At 40.3% G+C, this 17,689-nt stretch overlaps 3 protein-coding genes and 1 long non-coding RNA gene across 5 annotated transcripts; 2 read left to right on the forward strand and 2 right to left on the reverse strand.

The window, feature by feature from the left end:
• Positions 1-1,919: 1,919 nt before the first annotated feature.
• LOC146453870 (uncharacterized) lies at positions 1,920-10,820 on the reverse strand. Its single transcript, XR_014859407.1, has 2 exons — positions 10,390-10,820; positions 1,920-2,397 (listed from the first exon to the last, which is right to left on the reverse strand). It is a non-coding gene; the product is annotated as an uncharacterized LOC146453870 (long non-coding RNA).
• LOC146453871 (uncharacterized) lies at positions 3,517-8,604 on the forward strand. Of its 2 annotated transcripts, none has more exons than XM_085096128.1 (5): positions 3,517-3,917; positions 4,137-4,246; positions 5,393-6,831; positions 7,180-7,292; positions 7,720-8,604. In XM_085096128.1, exons 1-5 carry the CDS (start codon positions 3,520-3,522, stop codon positions 7,982-7,984), a joined length of 2,325 nt encoding a protein of 774 aa, XP_084952254.1. In that variant the 5' UTR covers positions 3,517-3,519; the 3' UTR covers positions 7,985-8,604. The 2 variants fall into 2 exon arrangements, with proteins under 2 accessions (XP_084952254.1, XP_084952255.1); XM_085096129.1 differs by having other exon boundaries at positions 7,180-7,299; positions 7,738-7,926.
• Positions 8,567-10,200, reverse strand: LOC146453872 (uncharacterized). Its single transcript, XM_085096130.1, has 4 exons — positions 9,811-10,200; positions 9,599-9,716; positions 9,018-9,155; positions 8,567-8,694 (listed from the first exon to the last, which is right to left on the reverse strand). The coding sequence occupies exons 1-4, from the start codon at positions 9,855-9,857 to the stop codon at positions 8,614-8,616; spliced, it is 384 nt and encodes a 127-aa protein (XP_084952256.1). The 5' UTR covers positions 9,858-10,200; the 3' UTR covers positions 8,567-8,613.
• A 5,757-nt stretch (positions 10,821-16,577) lies between the features above and the next one.
• On the forward strand, positions 16,578-17,689 carry LOC146453873 (uncharacterized). The gene has a single exon (XM_085096234.1). It carries the CDS (start codon positions 16,800-16,802, stop codon positions 17,676-17,678), a length of 879 nt encoding a protein of 292 aa, XP_084952360.1. The 5' UTR covers positions 16,578-16,799; the 3' UTR covers positions 17,679-17,689.

A 17,689-nucleotide genomic window follows, 5' to 3' on the forward strand; every position in this document is an offset into this window, starting at 1 on the left:
GAAGGAGGGGAAGCGAGCGCGCGAGCTAAGCAAGAGAGCGCCAAGGAAAGGGAAGAGGAAGCTGCCTTTTACCTCCGCGCAGCGTTTCCCTTGCTTCGCGTTCCCTCGCGCGTGACTCATTTTCCCTCTCTCCTCCCCCTTTCTAGCCCTTGGCAATGGAAGACACGATTCGCGAAGCATATCTTCCATTTTCACCAACCTGAAACATTTCGTGGAACTCTGCGACACATGATAAGACGGATTTCTTATCTTTCCATTTTTCAGTATAATAATGCTAAAAAGTGACCAAGGTAAGCAATTTATTCCAGTCTTAGCACCACGGACACTAAACCAACTGAAAGAAATAATTGGCAAATTAAAAAAAAAAAACATTACACCTTCACGCCGATTTAAGTGTGTCATTGAGAAATGGGCGACTCCGCTAGATTTTGTTGCCTGAAGGCTCTCTTTATTGGGTGTCTCGAAAACGAAGACCCTAAGACCCTAAGACCCCGAAAACTCGAAAACGAAGACCCCCAAAATTTCCAAGTGTAAGTACAAAAAAAATAAAATAACATAAAAATACATTAAATAATTATTTATACCTCAAGTGAAATTTAATTCCTTCCTGTGGTCCTACCATGGTTATCCACCATCTTGAGCTGAGCAACCGCGTTTCTTGGAATACTGACCGGAAGTGTGTTTCCCGCTCCACTGGACCGGAAGCGCGTTTCCGAACTTCTCAGTTGAGCTGCTGGGTTTTTATTTAATAACCAACTAGCTCCTACTTTTTTGCTCCTTTTTTCCCAATGCCCTCGCGCGCTTGCCCCGCTTGGCTTGAAGGAAACGGAAACGACTGCTACGCAGGCTAAATGGTCAGCCAAGATCCTTGAGCTAACAAAGAGCTGACAGCATCTTCATGGAAACACTTCATTTTTTTTTAAACACACAAAGAGCATCTCTTAAAAGGCTTCTTACGATCAACGTTTAAATGAAATATTTTTAAAAAAGGAGAAAAATTAAGGCAAAGTAAACAAATGAACAAATTCTAACAATGGAAAATAAAAACAAGCGATCATAATGTTGACTGAGGTTAAGATGACTCCATGTTACCATGTTCAAAGTTGTGTAAGTAGATTATGTGGGTAGTTATATCAAGAAAAGTGCGCAAAAGTTTAGTTGCATGTGATTACAAGTACAATCTGACATGCAGAGGATTTCAAGAAACCCAAACTGAACACTCAATCTGACTCTATAAAAGCGAGACTATTTATCTTATTAACACCCTCTGCATGTCAAATTGTATTATTACAACTCAGCTTTTGCACACTTTTCTTTATATAACTTCCCGTATGATCGGACTTACACAACTTTGAAAGTGGTGACATGGAGTCACCTAAACATCAGCCAACATTCTTATTGCTTGCTTTTATTTTAAATAAATAAACAAACAAGTAAACAAATATTGACAATACTAAATATAAAAGGTAGAACACAAACTTTTGACCAGTTTAATGGACAATTAAATTAATATTAACCCAATGGTGACTAGCATCTATTTTCTGGCCCCCAGTCAATGTTGTTACTTTTATAAACATGTAGGTCAAGAGAATAAACAATAAAGAGGTTAAGAATGACGTTTACGGCAAACGGCAAACGTGAGATATGACCACGTGACCCTATCTTTGCCGCTTGCTATTTTCAGCTTCTCTGTCAAAACGAGTAGTTTTGCGTTCAAATCAAAGGCCAAAATTAGTTTGCACTATTCTTATCTTTGTACTCTTTATTTCAAGAAAACATAAATGCGAATCTCACGTCTGCCGTTTGCCGTAAACGCGATTCTTAATATCTCTAATATCTCCAAAAATACAGAGAAAGAAATATGGAAGGAACTGTAAGGAGAATATAAATTTTGATGACGATGATGATGATGATGATGATGACAATAATAATAAACAATTTCTTTATTAACACACTCTAAGCTATTTACAAGTTAAAAGTTCTAATTTTAAAATGTCCACCTCACAGAACATTTGCTAAGAAAAGTTTGACACATTAAAAAATAATTAACAGAAAATCAGCCAGGAAAGATTCAGAGTAAAAATCCCAAGACACACGTGTCATCAGTGAAAAGTGAAATCCCCTTGAGGAATTTTGTGGAAAGGTGTCCTGGAGCCTCTTATGTATGTGTGTACCAACCTTAAAATCTCAAAAGAAAGCAATGTTCTAATCCAAGTGATGGTAATGTGATAAGGTTCCTCATTCTTTTCTGAGAGCTTCTCGGCTAGACGTTAGAGAAAGCAATTGCAGTCGGCTTCCATCCCACCGTTGGTTCAAAAAACTAGGGGAGTGAAAGATCCCATCCCAGGCCAGAGAGACAACTTCACTCGTGGCCCTCCATGTCTGCTACACAGCATGCTTGGCGACTTACTCAGCATGAAACCACCTCTCACCTCTGTTTTCATTCAGAGCCTTGCCTCTACCAACATTTCAGCTTAATAATGCCAGAATGGAGGCTTCTGCAGAGGAAAATGGCTTGAAAAAATACTTATCAGGCGATGATTGTACCAGATTCATGCTCATGCACTCACTCTAACAAACAACAACCGTCACTTGCGTCACATGGCAATTTAGCCTGAGTCCACAGTTATTTAGAGCACAGATATTTTTATTTTATCTCCATTAAGGTGGTACTGGAGGCTAAATTGGTGATTTTTTGCACTTTTTACTTTGAAAGAAACATTAGAAATATTAACCCCAAGAGAATGTAATTTTCAGCGCTAAAGCAGAATTGTATCTAGATTGTAAAAAAATTTTTAGTTGTTCGAAATAATTCAAGGAATTCGTGGAATTTAAGGAATTTAAGGGGGTGGTGTGATTGTCCTTTTTTAAGGAATCAGCCACCACTGAAAGGGGATTTCACTGTTTGCAATAAAAATTGACCCAAAGATATAGCATGCAAAGATACAAATTTTCACCAGAGTGCGTCACTGGAAAGCAAAAAGGAAAAATTTTAGGATAAATAGCATAAACTCTTATTTAGATGAAGTTTGTCACCTTGTCCTGTCCTTGATGTCTCGAGAAATATGACGCACTCTGGCGAAAACTTTCGTTAACACATCTAGTTTCTTTCCTCCAAATTTCACATCCTTCTGATTTATCGTTCAAATGAATTCACATTTACTGCGTCCTAATATGGAAAATTAAAGCAAATTTTCCCGGCAAAATCGACCATAACTTGAAGAAATTGACCGCAATCTTTCTATTTCTTTCTCACACACTGGCGGCCATGTTGTTGATGCCTGCAATACCAGTTTCCAGCGGAAAAACACAGGAAAATTGTCCCAAATTTGGTTCTTATGCCCTTTTTCGTGACACCATTCTTCCCGCGAAACCAATCATAAACGCGATCATAAAACAATGACGCCATTGCATGGCAACGCCACCTCGTCCGACCGCAAAGGGATCAAATCGCCGTTGTGTTGACAGCTCTTTCGAGCTCAATTTTGCGCTGCTAAGTTATTACGAAGGACGTTTTATATGGCTGCTAGTGAAGGAAAACAAAGTAATTTGAATAATTTTCGCGGCACTGGTGCTTCCTCGAGAATTTCGCTTGATTTTGACAAGCTTCGGAACGCTGGGTGGACGATTACAGAGCGTAAAGACTCATCCCAACGGACACATTACAAGTATGTATCACCAGAGGGACGAACTCAAAAGAGTGCAAAAGACGTGGAAAAAAAGCTCCGTGACGAGGGTACACTGAATGAATTCTTGAAGGACGAAGGATCCCAAGAAGAGGAGAGCAAAAATAAATCAGAAGACGCCGATGTGCCAACATCAAGCCGCGGAATTCCAAGCCGCTCGCAAGCATTTGATGAGGACTCGGACTACGAGCCACCGGATAAAGTAAAAGCTTGCGAAAGCAGTGTGAAGCAGTGAGTATTTCTGTATTTCTGTAAGATAAGGTTCTCATGTTATTTGTATTTCTTCCTAATATTTTTTTTTTGTTACTTGTTGCAATTTTCACAAGTTTGTGGTGGACATCACAAAGCAGTTTTTGGCTTTGAAACGTGTAATTTATGTGCATATCAAGTGCGTTCTCGTGAGATGTAGTTGTCTCCAGTTTTCAGTTTTTGTTTTTCATTTCGTTGCAGGATCGAAGTTCCCGAAGGACTGTTTGTTGGCACAACTTCCAGCGTAGTCACTCTTGTTGAGAAGTTCAATAAGTATTTCAAATGCCCATCAAACAAAGGAAGGTGTAAAGGTATGTAGGCTTTTTGTGATTGTTGGTAGAAGCTTGTGTTACAGGAATCTGTAACAGCGAACAAGTAACTTTTCCTTTTTAAAACTGTTTGTATCCCCGTTTTAGAACTGGTTTGAAATAACTGCCTGGCAAAGAAACGTTTTATCTTGTTTTCCATTTAAAAGAGAATGATACTTTGTTTCGAATGATTGGTATTCATAAAAGTATAGACCGATTTAGCTTGGTGTGTTTGTTGACCCATTTCAGACCACATAATGTTCCCTAGAGAATTGGTCCTTTATCTGTCTAAAAAATATTTATTCATATAATCCTGAGCATGATAACATTTGAAAGAAACTATTCCCCAGAGTAACATCATGTGGTCTGAAATGGGCAACAGAGAAACCAAGCTAAAAAGGTCTATTGGCTTCTGTGGTAAGCATAAAGTCAAGTATCTTCTTGCGATCCCCTGCCCTCTGTCTCATAATGCCTTCTGTCGCTGTTTCAAAGTTCGCTTGTTTTGTATCTTCTTACAAATATACTGAATTCAATCCCTGTTTTGATTAGTTATTACAAATGAGCTGCACATCTTACATCATGGAGAATTTGTTTTCTATGTTTTGTCCAATTGGTGGACAGTTTTGAAAACGAGGACCGCTTTATTTATCTCAATTCGGCAAGTGAAGGCATAGAAAAAAACTTAAGCCAAAAGTATTTTTGTTTTTACCACGTTCCATCTTCATCTGTGATCTATAACTGAACAGATGCATGGCAACATAGATAGTCGCTACTATTTTATCAGAATTTACCCTGGCAGAGCCTCACTTGTGCGATAAACACAAGCACAAGAACAAGGTACATCGTTGTGCTTTATTACGTTTGCTTATTTCACTAGTAGGGACCAATGTAAAGTAACCCTGAACTAAAATAATCTCAAATAATCCTATCTGCAAGGATTCCTCTGCCATTTTTGCTGTATATCATTAGATTGCCTGGGAAGTTCTGTTGCTGCCCTTACATAAAGCTTATTTTATGGCTAATTGCAGAAGGGGAATCAATTAGTGTTATGTTTGTAGCACAACACTCACAAACATGTTTGCATTATAATATTGGGAAGTGTGCCTGTAAAGTAAATAGGACTAAGATTAATTTTTGTTTCTCTTTAAGGGGAACTTGTGCTAGTTGCCACAGAAAAGAAAGGACTAGGAGGGGCAATGAAGTTTTTGTTCAGGTGCAATGGATGCTGGGTGGAAGAGATACCTTTTCAGAGCAGCCAACTAGCCACTGAATCCAGACGCCAGATAGTGTCCTTAGCCCTATCTTTAGCCTTTTTCATTAGTGGGCAAGGGTATGCCTCATACCGTAAAACTCTGGGTAAGGGTTTAGGGTTGGGGATTGTGTCTGAGAAACCCTATCTACAAATTGTGGGCCTAGCACTACCTCATATAAAAGAAATCCTTGATGAGATGTGTGAGGAAGCAAAAGCGCAGATGCGTAACATCTCAGATGACACATTGGGAAGCTGGGGGAGGGCTGTCACAACCTGTGATGGTTGTTGGCAGATAAGAGGGCATTTTAGCCAAAATTGTACTTTTATTATAAAAAATTATTTGACTGGTGCTCTGTTGTATTATGGACACCTTTCCATGCGGGGTGCTGATAACATCAGCACTGAGGAACTGTGGCAGGGGACAGCAAAGGCTGCAGAGGGTCACTTGGCCCAGATTTTATGGGCCAAGGCCAAGGAAGAGGGAATTAAAGTGGAGGTGAATTGGCAGGATGCTGATTCGTCCTCTGCTAAGGGTTTTCGTTATTCCTTTGCAAACGAACAGGAATCAAAAGTTATGTTATGTGGTGGGCATGTGGGGAGGGCGCATGGGAAGAAGCTCCAGGAGCTTCAGGGAAAGGGTTCATTTTCAAAAGCCTTTATTGACTTACACAAACAGCAGTTCCCCCAAATTGAGTCAGTAAAATGTGTTTGTCTTGGGAAAAAACATACCTATGTGTCCACGCGGAGCAAGCCAGCTTGTGGTTGCATTGGGCCTGCCTTTATACAAAGTGCAAAAAGAAACCACTACTGTGCCCTTGTGCATGCTGGGAGGGACCCGGGTGTGTATAGAGAAACAATGCTTGCGCTGGGAAAGTACCATTGTCGCGACATCCACCAGTGGGAGGGTGGTTCCTGCTCCTTCCACCCATTACTTAAGTGTTCTTGCAAAGGGTGCAAAAGTGACGTTGAAGGGTTTGTGGAAGAACTTAAATGTCCTGGGGAACCTTATCATTCCACAAATGTTCTCAAATGTGAATTCCATGCCTTAGCATACGAGATCGAATGCAGCCAAAGGGCAAAAGAGGCAGAAAGGGTAATTGATCCTGGGTTGGGAAAGGGCCATTCCAACCTCCCCGAGTCCACATTTAGCGTCCTAACTAAATTTAGGGCTAAGGACATAAATCTACATCGAGAGCATTATCAAGCATCGACAAACTTGGGACTTATTCAGGCATGTATGACCTGGTGTTACCAAGCAAGAGGCCCTCAATACCATTGGATTATGGACCTGTATACAAGAATGGGGTTACCCGTTCTGGATGGAATCAGACAAATGGTATGTTAATTTTAGTATTCTTTTAAATGTGATATGTGCAATTCTTGTTGATATCAATAGTGAGAATTTCCTGTCACCCCAAACCTATAATTTTACCCTCCCTCGCTCTTGCCAGCAAAAAAGAGCAATAAATAGTGGTTAGGTGGGCGGGTGGGGGAGGGGGGGATTTTGGAATTATTTTTTGAACTAGACAATAGAGACAGGCCATAAACCTCTTTTGAAATACGTCCTATTGCAGTGAGTCAGGACAGTCCTGTGATGTGAATTAGGCAGAATTCCACTTAATACTCTCATTTGTTATAAATCATTGGTGTTCCATCTTTACAAATATTTCCGTTTATTTTCCAGTGTGAAGCTGACACGGAAGATAGAAAGAAAAGGCTAGACAGAAAGAGGACGGAAGCTGGTAAAAGGAAGAGGGTTCAACACAAAATCACCAGGACAGAGGAACAGGCACTAAGGTATTGTGTTTGGCAAACCTCATCTTCATGGATTTCCTCGAATAATAGCTAGGGGCAAAAATAATTTTTAATCACTTCAAAAGGGGGCGATTATTGGAAGGAGGTGATTATTTTAGATCTTGCTCGCTGGAAATTGTTCCCTTTACCTTTTTTTTTTATTGGGAGCTTTCAATCAATGAGTTGTGTCCCATCTGGCTACTCAGTGCTATTCTCTGATTTTACCATGGTAGAGTTCAACAAGGAGGAAGGAAAGGGGAGGCGATAATTCAAGGGAAACGATTATTCCATATATTTACTCTCAGAAGGGTAAAGCTACATGTGTTTGAGAAAATAGTAATACAGTACTTGTTTTGCTGTAAACACGTTCTCCTTATTCATATGGTTAGGCAAATAAGGCTATACCTTACATTGTGTACTTTTATCTTAGGAAGAAATATGTACAAAGACTGCAGATACGTCACTCTTATGGAGACGACCCCGACGATGATCAAGTGAGTGAGGACATTGCCACAGAAGTAACACAAGCAGCCTTGGCCAATGGGACAGCACCCTCCGCACCAGTGTTAGAGCCTGTTCCTGCCCCCGCTGGAGCCGAAGTTGATGTTGGTGGCAAGAAATGCAAGTGGTGTGGTAGTACCACCCACCAGCGAAAAAGCCACAAAGACTGTCCTTTTAATAGTTCTAAGAGTTAAGGCCAAGCTTTATATATATTCTGTAAAGTTGAATTCTTTCCATGACAGACACTGTTTCCTACTAAGTCAGTGTCCAACTTAGGAAAAATGGACTGAACTTACTTTCCTGTGGATTGTTTTACTGTCTAGGGGACAAATTGTGTTTTCCATCACAATATTGAATAGTTATTAATTTTCACAATTTTAGTCACAATTTTGATTATCCCTGCATGTAGATAATGCAAATATATGTTGTTAGGTGAAATTAGTAAAAGTAACATCAGGCTGTCAGTCTTTGCCAAAGTACATCCCTGACTGTATTCCCACTAGCATGCAAAATGAACCAGTACAACTTTTTGAAACAAAAACAAAAATGATTGCATGTTTGCTTTATTGAAAAAAAGGTGATTATTTACACACGCAAATGAAAAAAATTCTACAATATTCCAACTGAACAGGGAGATTGATTGACATGCAAATAAAAATAAATCTTGTATTGAACAACTTATTTTTCACAAATTATATCAGCTGATAAAAAATTATTGTAATAAATAAATAAATAAGTAATTTTACAATCCATAGTATCGAACAAAAAAGTATGCAAAAATTTATTCATGTGTAAATAAAATCTACTTAGTACATGTATGTAATCAGGTCTTTTTCTTGGTTTTGGTTTGGCTTGTGCCTGGCCATTTAGCATCAAAAAATTCCTTCATGGACACATGGTACACCTAGAGAGAACAGAGAAAAAAAGTGTTAAGTTCAATCTTCCAAGAAATATGCTGTAATTCTGAGAAAATTGTGAACTATCACTGAGATTGAAACTGACCCCCCCCCCCCCCCCCCAGCCTTCTCCCTTCACTTCCCCGGAAAAAGCAGGCAGCCCCGGCATTATTTCATTTTTTTTTACACGTTTTGTCAATATATTTTCAAATATTCTGTTTAGAGCATTAGGGTGGGTGATTACTCAAGGAAATACGGTGATTTTAGGTTAGTTTCCGACAAAAGGCTTTGCAGCAAACCTAATTAATTTCAATAATGAATAAATACATACCGCAGGCCCTTGCGGATCTGGGTAGTCGCCCAGCTCTCCACCTATAACTTCCCTCACAGCAGTCTTGATTTTCAGAGGGTAAACATAGGTGGGGAGTGACTTTCCCCGAAAAGCACCTCTTCCCACGCCATTGCCAAACTAGTAGAGATATAAAGAAGAGCAATTAGACACTCCAAATTATAAACAATTTTTTCTTGCACACGCAAGAAGCGACGCAAAGAAAACTACGCAAGATCAGTTGTCGTGTGATTGATTCCCAATGCATTGTAAACCCATGCGTGTGAGAGTAACCAAGAGGTAACATACGGTCGTACGTAGGTGTGCTCGCTGTTGAAGAAAGAAAGCTAACCATCCGTAAAGTAAACTGCCTAGCTAGGTTGGCAAAAAAACGGATCATACAAGCGACTCGCAATTATTCAAAGTGAAACCGACGAAACACGTGGATACATGGAGAGGTCGACAACCACGTGTTATTCGTACTCGTGAAGATCTAAACCACGAGATGCAAAATGGCTCGACCTAATTGTCAACTGTGTTGCATTTGAGGTAAGGTAAAAGAAAGGTCATACAATAACACTCACCCAAAGAATCCCAAAAAACCGGCGGAAAAGTCTGTGCCGGCAGTCTTCACGACTCTCCCCCTTCTGTGGCTGGATTCGCCGCAAAATGTTAGCGAATCCGGGCGGTGTGCCGGCGAAACTAAAGGAACAATAGCATCAATGTTAGTAGAATTGAATACAGCTGAAAGATGGTCGTAAAAACATAAAATATTATGAAAGAAATTATCATTTACCCGTCATCGCGAAAAGCTCGGTCAAGGCGCTGAAGAGCTTCTTCCATGTTGACGGACTGGTGCGAAAGAGGAATTTATTTAGCGAACGTAGAGGTTCTATGTTCTCTTCTGTCAATGAGAGTTTCATCTTTCAGTTTGCACATGTACTTATTAACAGATCTGTCAACGCAACACTTCAATTAGACACATGAAACCTCGTCCAGCACAGTATGCCCTCGTCGTTTTTCCCGCGAAAGGACCCTTGGAAACGAAACTTCGTTCGTTTATATTTCGGAAACGCGTCGCTTCTCAGACCCTAAATTTTGCATGCAGGTTTCTTTATATGTGCTCTACAAAATCACAAATTCTTAGAGGAATCCGAAAGGTCGACCTTAGCCTCCAGTACCACCTTAAGTGGTTCAGACTATTTATTGCCAAAAAGTCAGTGAAAAGATAACATGCATAGGTTTCAAAGGGTTAAAACTCCCATAAGCGACCGCGACCACTTTTGGGAATTACCTTGAGATGTTTTGCTTTTGTTGTAAGCTCTTTTAAGCGACCACTCAAAGGTTTTGATGTACCGTTTGTAGAATTCAACACTTTAATAAAAGTTGACACTTCTTGATCTCAAACAAGCATCGATCATCAAGTCCTAGAGATGTTTAGTTTGTCCTTTATACATGGTGAACTGATATCCCCCAGTCATACACAAATTTATTGTTACTCTAGTGACACATCAGCACATTCTATGACAGCTGTTGTGCAGCACTATACATACATTAGGCATTGCAATCATCTGATTAAACGTGTAAACGTTTTTTGTCTCAGTAGATGCGTGACATTTACTTTCACCAGACTCCTGTAAGCAACCAGCCTCTATTGATTCAGTGATTGGTCACTTATGAGAACTTATTCTCTTTTGTGACCAGCTCTAGTTATGACCACCCTTTTAAATTCCCGAGGTAATCGCTTACGAGAACTTTCACTGTCAGTAGTGGCTTTATTCGCACTATGTCCACTAGGTGGCTCTTCACCTGTGAATATTTAAGATAACAAAACTGTTAAGAAATGCAATTATAAAAAGTAAACGACAATATTTTGAACCAACAAATTAACTATAAAAACTATAAATAGTGTTTCTCCATGACTGAAGACTGTATATGATCAGTTCATTTAGATCAAAGTTGAACCAAGAGACAAAACAAAACAAAAACAATGGTTGACTAAATGTGTACTTAACTGCATTTTAATGCATGCTGATGTATTTTTCAAGTGTTTTGGGAACCACTCCTAGATAATGAAGTCCAAACTTTTTTACAGCTCTGGCACTGATGCACTTTAACTCCAATTTTTTTCTTACTGAAAGAATCCTGCGGGCATCATCAGTTTTAGCCACGTCAGCAGCTGTTTCACCCTCGTTGTTGAGGAAATCATGATGAGCACCTCCATCTAACAAAACTTCCAACGTCTCGGTCAAAATGTGAAGTTCGTCATCACTGCTTTCACTGCTTGAGTCAAGGCAGCACAGCCGGGTTTCGACCGCTTCCAACTCGGAGGCGGTTTGCGTCCAGAAAATCCATCCGATCGGAAATTTTTTCGCCCACAGTTAAAGCTCTATGATCCTTGCACCCGCACAAATGTCTCTTCTTCGAAAATCCTCGAGCATTACGCTCGAGCATTACTGTCATTACTCCGTCTTATGAAGGGGAGAACAGTGGTGGCATAAAAAGCCCAAAACAGCGAAAATAACGAAAAATCACAACGGACACACAAGGGGTGAGTTTGTTTTAATCATCTTACGTAAAAAATGAGGATATATTAAAGTATTTAGCGTTCTAAATGAACGATATTTCATTCCCCATACAACGTCTTATAAAGCGCGCAAATTCTCAACGGTTCTCGTGTAACCTAACACCGCGTAAGATGAAAGGTCACGTTCCAACTCACACAGCCGTGACGCTCTCTCCTCCCCAGAGGTTCGATGGGGCGTTATTTGTATCCGCTGAACGAAGTGAGTGCAGGCGCAAAAGCTGAGAGGGTGAACCTCTGCCAGAAGCATGTCGTTTTCTTGTACATCCTTGTCGTTTTCTTGTACATTGATAGATTTCTCGGTCATCTCTAAATTTGACAGTTTCATTCTTGGCGGAAGTCAGCATTTACTTTGTCTCTACAGTTTGCGGTCATTAATTTGAAGGTGAGATTTCACAATTTCTAGAAAAAAGCAAAATCGTTTGTATTCGAAGCCCCCCTTGAAACCCGTGGAAAGTGGACTTAGTACATTTCCCTTCGTGAAAGTCAACAATAGTCACGAACAAATAATTGCTTTTTCTGGGCTCGAAAGGCCTTTTAGCCTTTTATAACCTTATTTTAAAGACAGTTGTTTCATTACAGTACATAACAAGCTTCCCGTGAGAACTAAATGCTTATTAAATCACCGAAAGATCATTATAACTTCTTCTGATTAAACTTGTTTACAAGATAAAAATATCAAGTTTGGTCGTTTCGGAGTATAGAAAAAAAATACGCTTTAATTAAAACATTAAGCTTACTTGCTCTAGTCTCTTTTAAGACCGAATCGACAGTTTTTGTTTGGTCTCAGCTGGCAGACGTTTCCTCAATAAATCATTTCTTTGCATGCACTCTTTTATCTCCACCCGATCGCCGCTCGTGTAACTTGAATTTCATTCTTGTAGTGATGATTCAAGGCATCACAGCAAAATAAAAGCGTTTTCTAAACAGTCATCATGAGATAAACAAACTTTCCCCGATTTCTAAGCATGTAGGTAAGTTTTCGTGAGTAAATCTCCCACATCGCGCAACATGACAATTTCACAAACACCCGCCTTTTTTATGACATAAGTACGCACACCACCCTAGTTACAAAATGACTCCCCCGGATCGCAGCCTTATTGGGCGTGGTTTCTGGCAGAGGTTCCCGCCGTCGCCTTCCACGGAATTTTACGCCTGCACTCCCTTTTCTCAGCGGAGCCTCTGCGGAGGAGAGAGGCCGTGACGCATATTTGAATAAATAGATAATTAATTTTTCGCTTTCTCTAAACGTGAGCTTGGGACGCCTGTGGTTTCTCCTGTTTCTAAATCTCCGAAGAGGACATTTTGGAAAATGTTGACTCTGCGCGAGGCGCGCGCTAGGCATGGTGGGAGCCATTTCCCTCTTCCTCGCGCCCAGACCTCACAAATATTTGCCAGTGAATATTTGAAATTATGGGATTGTTAGTATATTCGCCAGGAAAGAGCATGACGAAAAATGCCTACTTGCCAAAAATCAGCATCTTATTGCAATTTAGGGGCGAGATATAACCTGGCTGTTATGCCATGATGACTCCATAAGGAGCCATAATCAGGGATGGAGACCGTTCTACTCAGCCAGGAGAATTTCCTGGAGTTGCCACCTGTGGTTTAGTTTACAGCTATAGTTTAGTAAGGTTAGAGGAAGGAACTTAAACATGTACAGGGTACTAAAATGTTATTTTTACATTCACAGTATTTAAAAATGATGTATTTTTGTCGAGACCGAACTGGACTTTCTCTTCCATTTTCCATATAAGGTAGTAGCCCCACGCAAATTTGCGTGTACTCGCCGCGTGGGTTTATGACGTGAAGGGGCGCAATTTTTTCTAAAAATAGATTTTTTGTACAACACTTGGGGAAGCATGGATCCTACGCTTACGGTCTCCATCCCTGATTATGTCTTCTGCTCCATACAAATCCTTCTAATTTTGTCTCAGTTCTGAATGTTTGGAACTGAGACAAAATTAAAAGGATTTGTATGGAGTCATCAGGGCATAACAGAGCCAATATCTCGCCCCCAAATTGCAATAAGATGCTAATTTTTGGCAAGTAGGCATTTTTCGTCATGCTCTTTCAGAATATACTAACAAATCCCATAACTTCATAAATTTGATTTTTGTGACGTCATCACTCTAGAATCAAATCCCATAATTTCATAAATTTGATTTTTGTGACGTCATCACTTTAGTATCTATTATGATGGCCTTTAAGCTTTGGACCCCTGCCCTTTGCAGCCAGCGCGTTACCATCTCTCGTGAAAACTAAAAACTCTGTATTCGCTCTAAACGCTGGTCGCTCTCGCACTCCAGGTATGCTATGCAATTCTGCCTTCGCGTAGTATGTTATGTTCTTGTCCGCCGCTTTCGACTTCAAGACCCGCGCTGATCACGTACCAGGTGCTTCCAACACCATCGCTGACCACTTATAGCGGTTACCAATAACACGCGACCTACGGTATTCAAAAGAGTCAAATAAAGTTGCGTTTTGGTGGACGTCAATCAAAGAAAATCCGTTGAAATTATTTTGAATTCTGACAAGATTCCAAGGTAACCCCGCGAGAAACTAACAATTTTACCTCGCTAAGAGAAGGTAAACTTTATTTAAATTGATTCTCGAGCCAGGAACAAGCACAAACCGAAAGGGTATTTTTGAATTAAAATTTTCAATTTTGACTGCACGTGATAATGTACTCACTTGCACGCATCGCTGATTATCAGGTGTAGCGATTTCAAATGTTTCATTAAAAAATACGGCTTCGTCTAAATGATGCCCATTTTTCTAGATAATCTGGCTGGGAAATCAACTTTCATAATGTTTACCACCCTTCAGCGGATAAAACTGTCAATTTCTTGGTTCTGTTGCCTTGAAATGGTCTCAGAATTCAAAATAATTTCAACGGCTTTTCTATGATTGACGTCCACCAAAACGCAACTTTATCGGAGTCTTTTGAAGGCGATAGGTCGCGTGTTATCGGTAACCGCTGTAAGCTGCTGGCATCTTTCTCCCAGTCAAAAGACTCATTTTGAGGCTCTTACGTCAGGCATCTCAACCACTCTCGTCCCATGCCCCCTTGAACCCTTCAACTTCGAGGCCGGGTTGTTCGAAAGCCGATTAACGCTAACCCAGGGTTAAAAGTTAACCGAGGTTTTCAGATCGCTCGTAAAACATGCTTTTGAAAGCTTATTTAAGCTAATGGTAAAGGAAAGTCTAAGTCAAGACTGAGGGACAAAAATCTTTTGGAAAAATCGCTGTTAATCAGTAATTAAACTCGAGTTATAGTTCATATTAACCCAGGATTAGCTTAATCGGGCTTTGAACAACTGAGCCCTGATAGTTAGACTGGCCAATCCTCCTGTCTTTGCCTTTTCTTCAGTTTCCGCTGCTACCATTCCTGTTACAAGAGGTTCTCCGCGCGCCTCACTTCAAACCTTAGTGGAGGACATCCAAGCACAGGCCTACGTCTCGGAAACCATGCGCAATCTTCACTCACACTGGAGAGCTTTTCTCCGTTTCTATAAAGTTATAAGTAGTTATATAAAGAGTAGAGAAACAAATAGGGAGTAATAAACTTATTTTTCCGCAATAATTTTTCTTATTTTCTGTTTGAAATAGTACAGAGTTCTGTGAAAGTGCTTAATGTCACTCAAAACAAGGAAAGCTAGGGAGCGGCTTAAGTTCGGGGGGGGGGGGGGGGCTATAATCGGATGTATTTTTTGGTTTACAGATAGATGGGCCTATAATCGGAGGGGCTTATAAGCGGAAGTTTACGGTATAATGACAAGACGACAAACGCCGGGAGAGATAAACAAGAAAACACCAGACTGTAGATGAAGAGACAGGCAGGGGCGCCGTTTTTTCTGTTTGCCACATAGCCCAGGTCTTACACCGTTAACTTGATTCACCTTTTCCAGCTCTTTTAAAAAGCTGGTGTCTGTCTGCGGGTTCGACCCAACAAATTTTCCCCGCACGGCTTCCGCCGCCGCGGAGCCACTTCGCGCACTTCAGGCGGGCGTTCCCGAACATCCTCACGGTGACTCGTGCTCATCTTTCCACCCGTACCGGGGTGGCGGACACGATGGCTGCCGTACTACTTCAGTTGTCTTAATATTAAGCTTTAATTAAGTTTTCATCTAAGTCCGGGTGACACACTTGAGGCTTAGGCTATTCGTCGTATTATTTTTCTCTACTTTATTTTTTAAATCGTTATTTCATTTTTTATCCTTTCATCATCTGAAATATTCGTATTCGTTTGGGCCCTCAATTTTTAATTTTTAATGATTTCGATTAAACTTCTTTTGGCCCAAATGTCTCGTCTCATTTGTAATGTAGTAAGTACTAATTTGTAGGTTTGATTCCATCAAATAATTTCTAGAATGTATGAACTGCTGTTATCTCTCTAAAAATATTAGCTTGCCTTTTTGTTACCCAAACGACATATTTGTCCAAACTGGAAACAAAAGCTATTTTAAAACTTTGCTATGAACACAAAACTTTTGTCAGATACTACCAAAATCAAATTCGTCCTTGCTTGAGCTTGAGTGTTATTGTTATGTGAATTACACTAAAAAAGGAGAAAAATCTGAGATAAAGAAACTGTTGTCTCAAGCATCACCGAGGTATCTAGACTATGATCACACGGCGCCGATGAAAGGTATTCAAGTTGCCAGTAGTCATTAAAAATGACAAATCAGATCCGTCCAGCTAATGCTTGACACCTTAAAGAAATACTCTCTTGTCAAACCCGGAATTTACTTTTTATCATTTTGCCGATCTCCGTTGTTTTTCATCAATAACTGACAAAACCATATACAACGGCCGGACGTTTGTGATAAGTTGAAATTGACTCGTCCCATTGAAATCAGGAAACGCAAAACATGCTGGCTGATTGATGTGTTCCGGCAGTGAAGAATTTTTTTCCTGTAATTACAATAATGATATAGTGTTGGGCGATTAGGAAGGCGGTTGTCTCATGGGAAAATAGGAAACGAAAGACTGTTTCTGATTTGAAGATGCGTTCACAATTGTTTTTCAGCTATATTTTCGCTTTAATTGTCTTGGAGACACTGAGCCAAGTCTATTGCCGAATCCCCGTTTTTAAATTAGTCTTTAGTCAAGAAAATTTTTAAAGGCCTCTTGAGAAAGACCGTTTCGAGGTTTTCGTTGCAAAACGAGTTCTTTTTGGATTAATAATTAATTTTAAAATGGCCCAGGACGAGAAAAAATCGACATCTGAATTACATTATCGGCCAAAGAGATGCCCAAGATATTTTTTTTGCGGCATTTGTAATATTGTCTCGATAGCTGAAAATACAGATGGTGGCCGGAGAGAAAGCGAAAACAAACCACCCAGTGGCAGAGAAAACCGTTTTGAGTGCAAATTTACAACGAATCAAGATACGATTGAATCGCAGTTGCATCTGAGCTCCAAAGATGAGGCAAGCGTAGAATCACGAGAAGTGAACCAGAATCTGATTCCATCAAAAGGATTAGTCCTTTGTCACGGTACAGGAATGGCGAAAATTTGTTGGAACGCTGACGACGACGTCGAAAATGTGGACAATGTTGAAAGAGAAAGCGTCGACAGCGGTGCAGAAGAGATGCTGTCAGGAATTTCCCAGAATACTGTTGCGCAAGAAAATTTGGAAAAACCATGCCAAGGCAAAGTGCCAACTAGTTCCCGTCAATTTCGTCAAGATGAAGACTGTGCCAACGAAACCAAGGGGCGAGGGCAGCAAGAGAATTCTATGCCTAAAGATCAGAGGATTTTCCCACGAGAACACTCTTTGGAGTCATTTCTTCCGCCTGAAAATCCAACTATTGTCAAGGAAGCGTCATCCCTTGAAACTATCGCCAAAGATGCCTCGGGTTCCTCTAGTGTACCCGAGATTAAAGTTAACGGCACTGTTGTAAAACCCGCCTGGGTCGAGGCGGAATCAAGCACTGCTGTCAGTCGATGGAAGCGGACAGTCGCTCTAAAAGTGAATGCCAACCGGAGAAAGAGAATGCAACGGGATTCCATTACTATGAATGAAGAGTACGAATTGATGATAAAGAACTTAAAACATTACGGTGTGCTGTGACGATATAAAAG

Source organism: Pavona decussata, unplaced genomic scaffold (genome assembly GCF_977016875.1).
Source record: "Pavona decussata unplaced genomic scaffold, jaPavDecu1.1 SCAFFOLD_322, whole genome shotgun sequence".
Lineage (NCBI taxonomy): Eukaryota > Metazoa > Cnidaria > Anthozoa > Scleractinia > Agariciidae > Pavona > Pavona decussata.

What these genes read in the sequence shown, in the direction of transcription:
- LOC146453871 (XM_085096128.1), top strand. Translation starts at nt 3,520, where the DNA reads ATGGCTGCTAGTGAAGGAAAACAAAGTAATTTGAATAATTTTCGCGGC. An exon ending in TGGATGGAATCAGACAAATG is followed by an intron (nt 6,832 to 7,179) that starts GTATGTTAATTT and finishes TTTATTTTCCAG; the next exon opens with TGTGAAGCTGACACGGAAGA. An exon ending in ACAGAGGAACAGGCACTAAG is followed by an intron (nt 7,293 to 7,719) that starts GTATTGTGTTTG and finishes CTTTTATCTTAG; the next exon opens with GAAGAAATATGTACAAAGAC.
- LOC146453872 (XM_085096130.1), bottom strand. Translation starts at nt 9,857, where the DNA reads ATGGAAGAAGCTCTTCAGCGCCTTGACCGAGCTTTTCGCGATGACGG. An exon ending in CGAGCTTTTCGCGATGACGG is followed by an intron (nt 9,717 to 9,810) that starts GTAAATGATAAT and finishes TTGTTCCTTTAG; the next exon opens with TTTCGCCGGCACACCGCCCG. An exon ending in CAGATCCGCAAGGGCCTGCG is followed by an intron (nt 8,695 to 9,017) that starts GTATGTATTTAT and finishes TGTTCTCTCTAG; the next exon opens with GTGTACCATGTGTCCATGAA.
- LOC146453873 (XM_085096234.1), top strand. Translation starts at nt 16,800, where the DNA reads ATGGCCCAGGACGAGAAAAAATCGACATCTGAATTACATTATCGGCCA.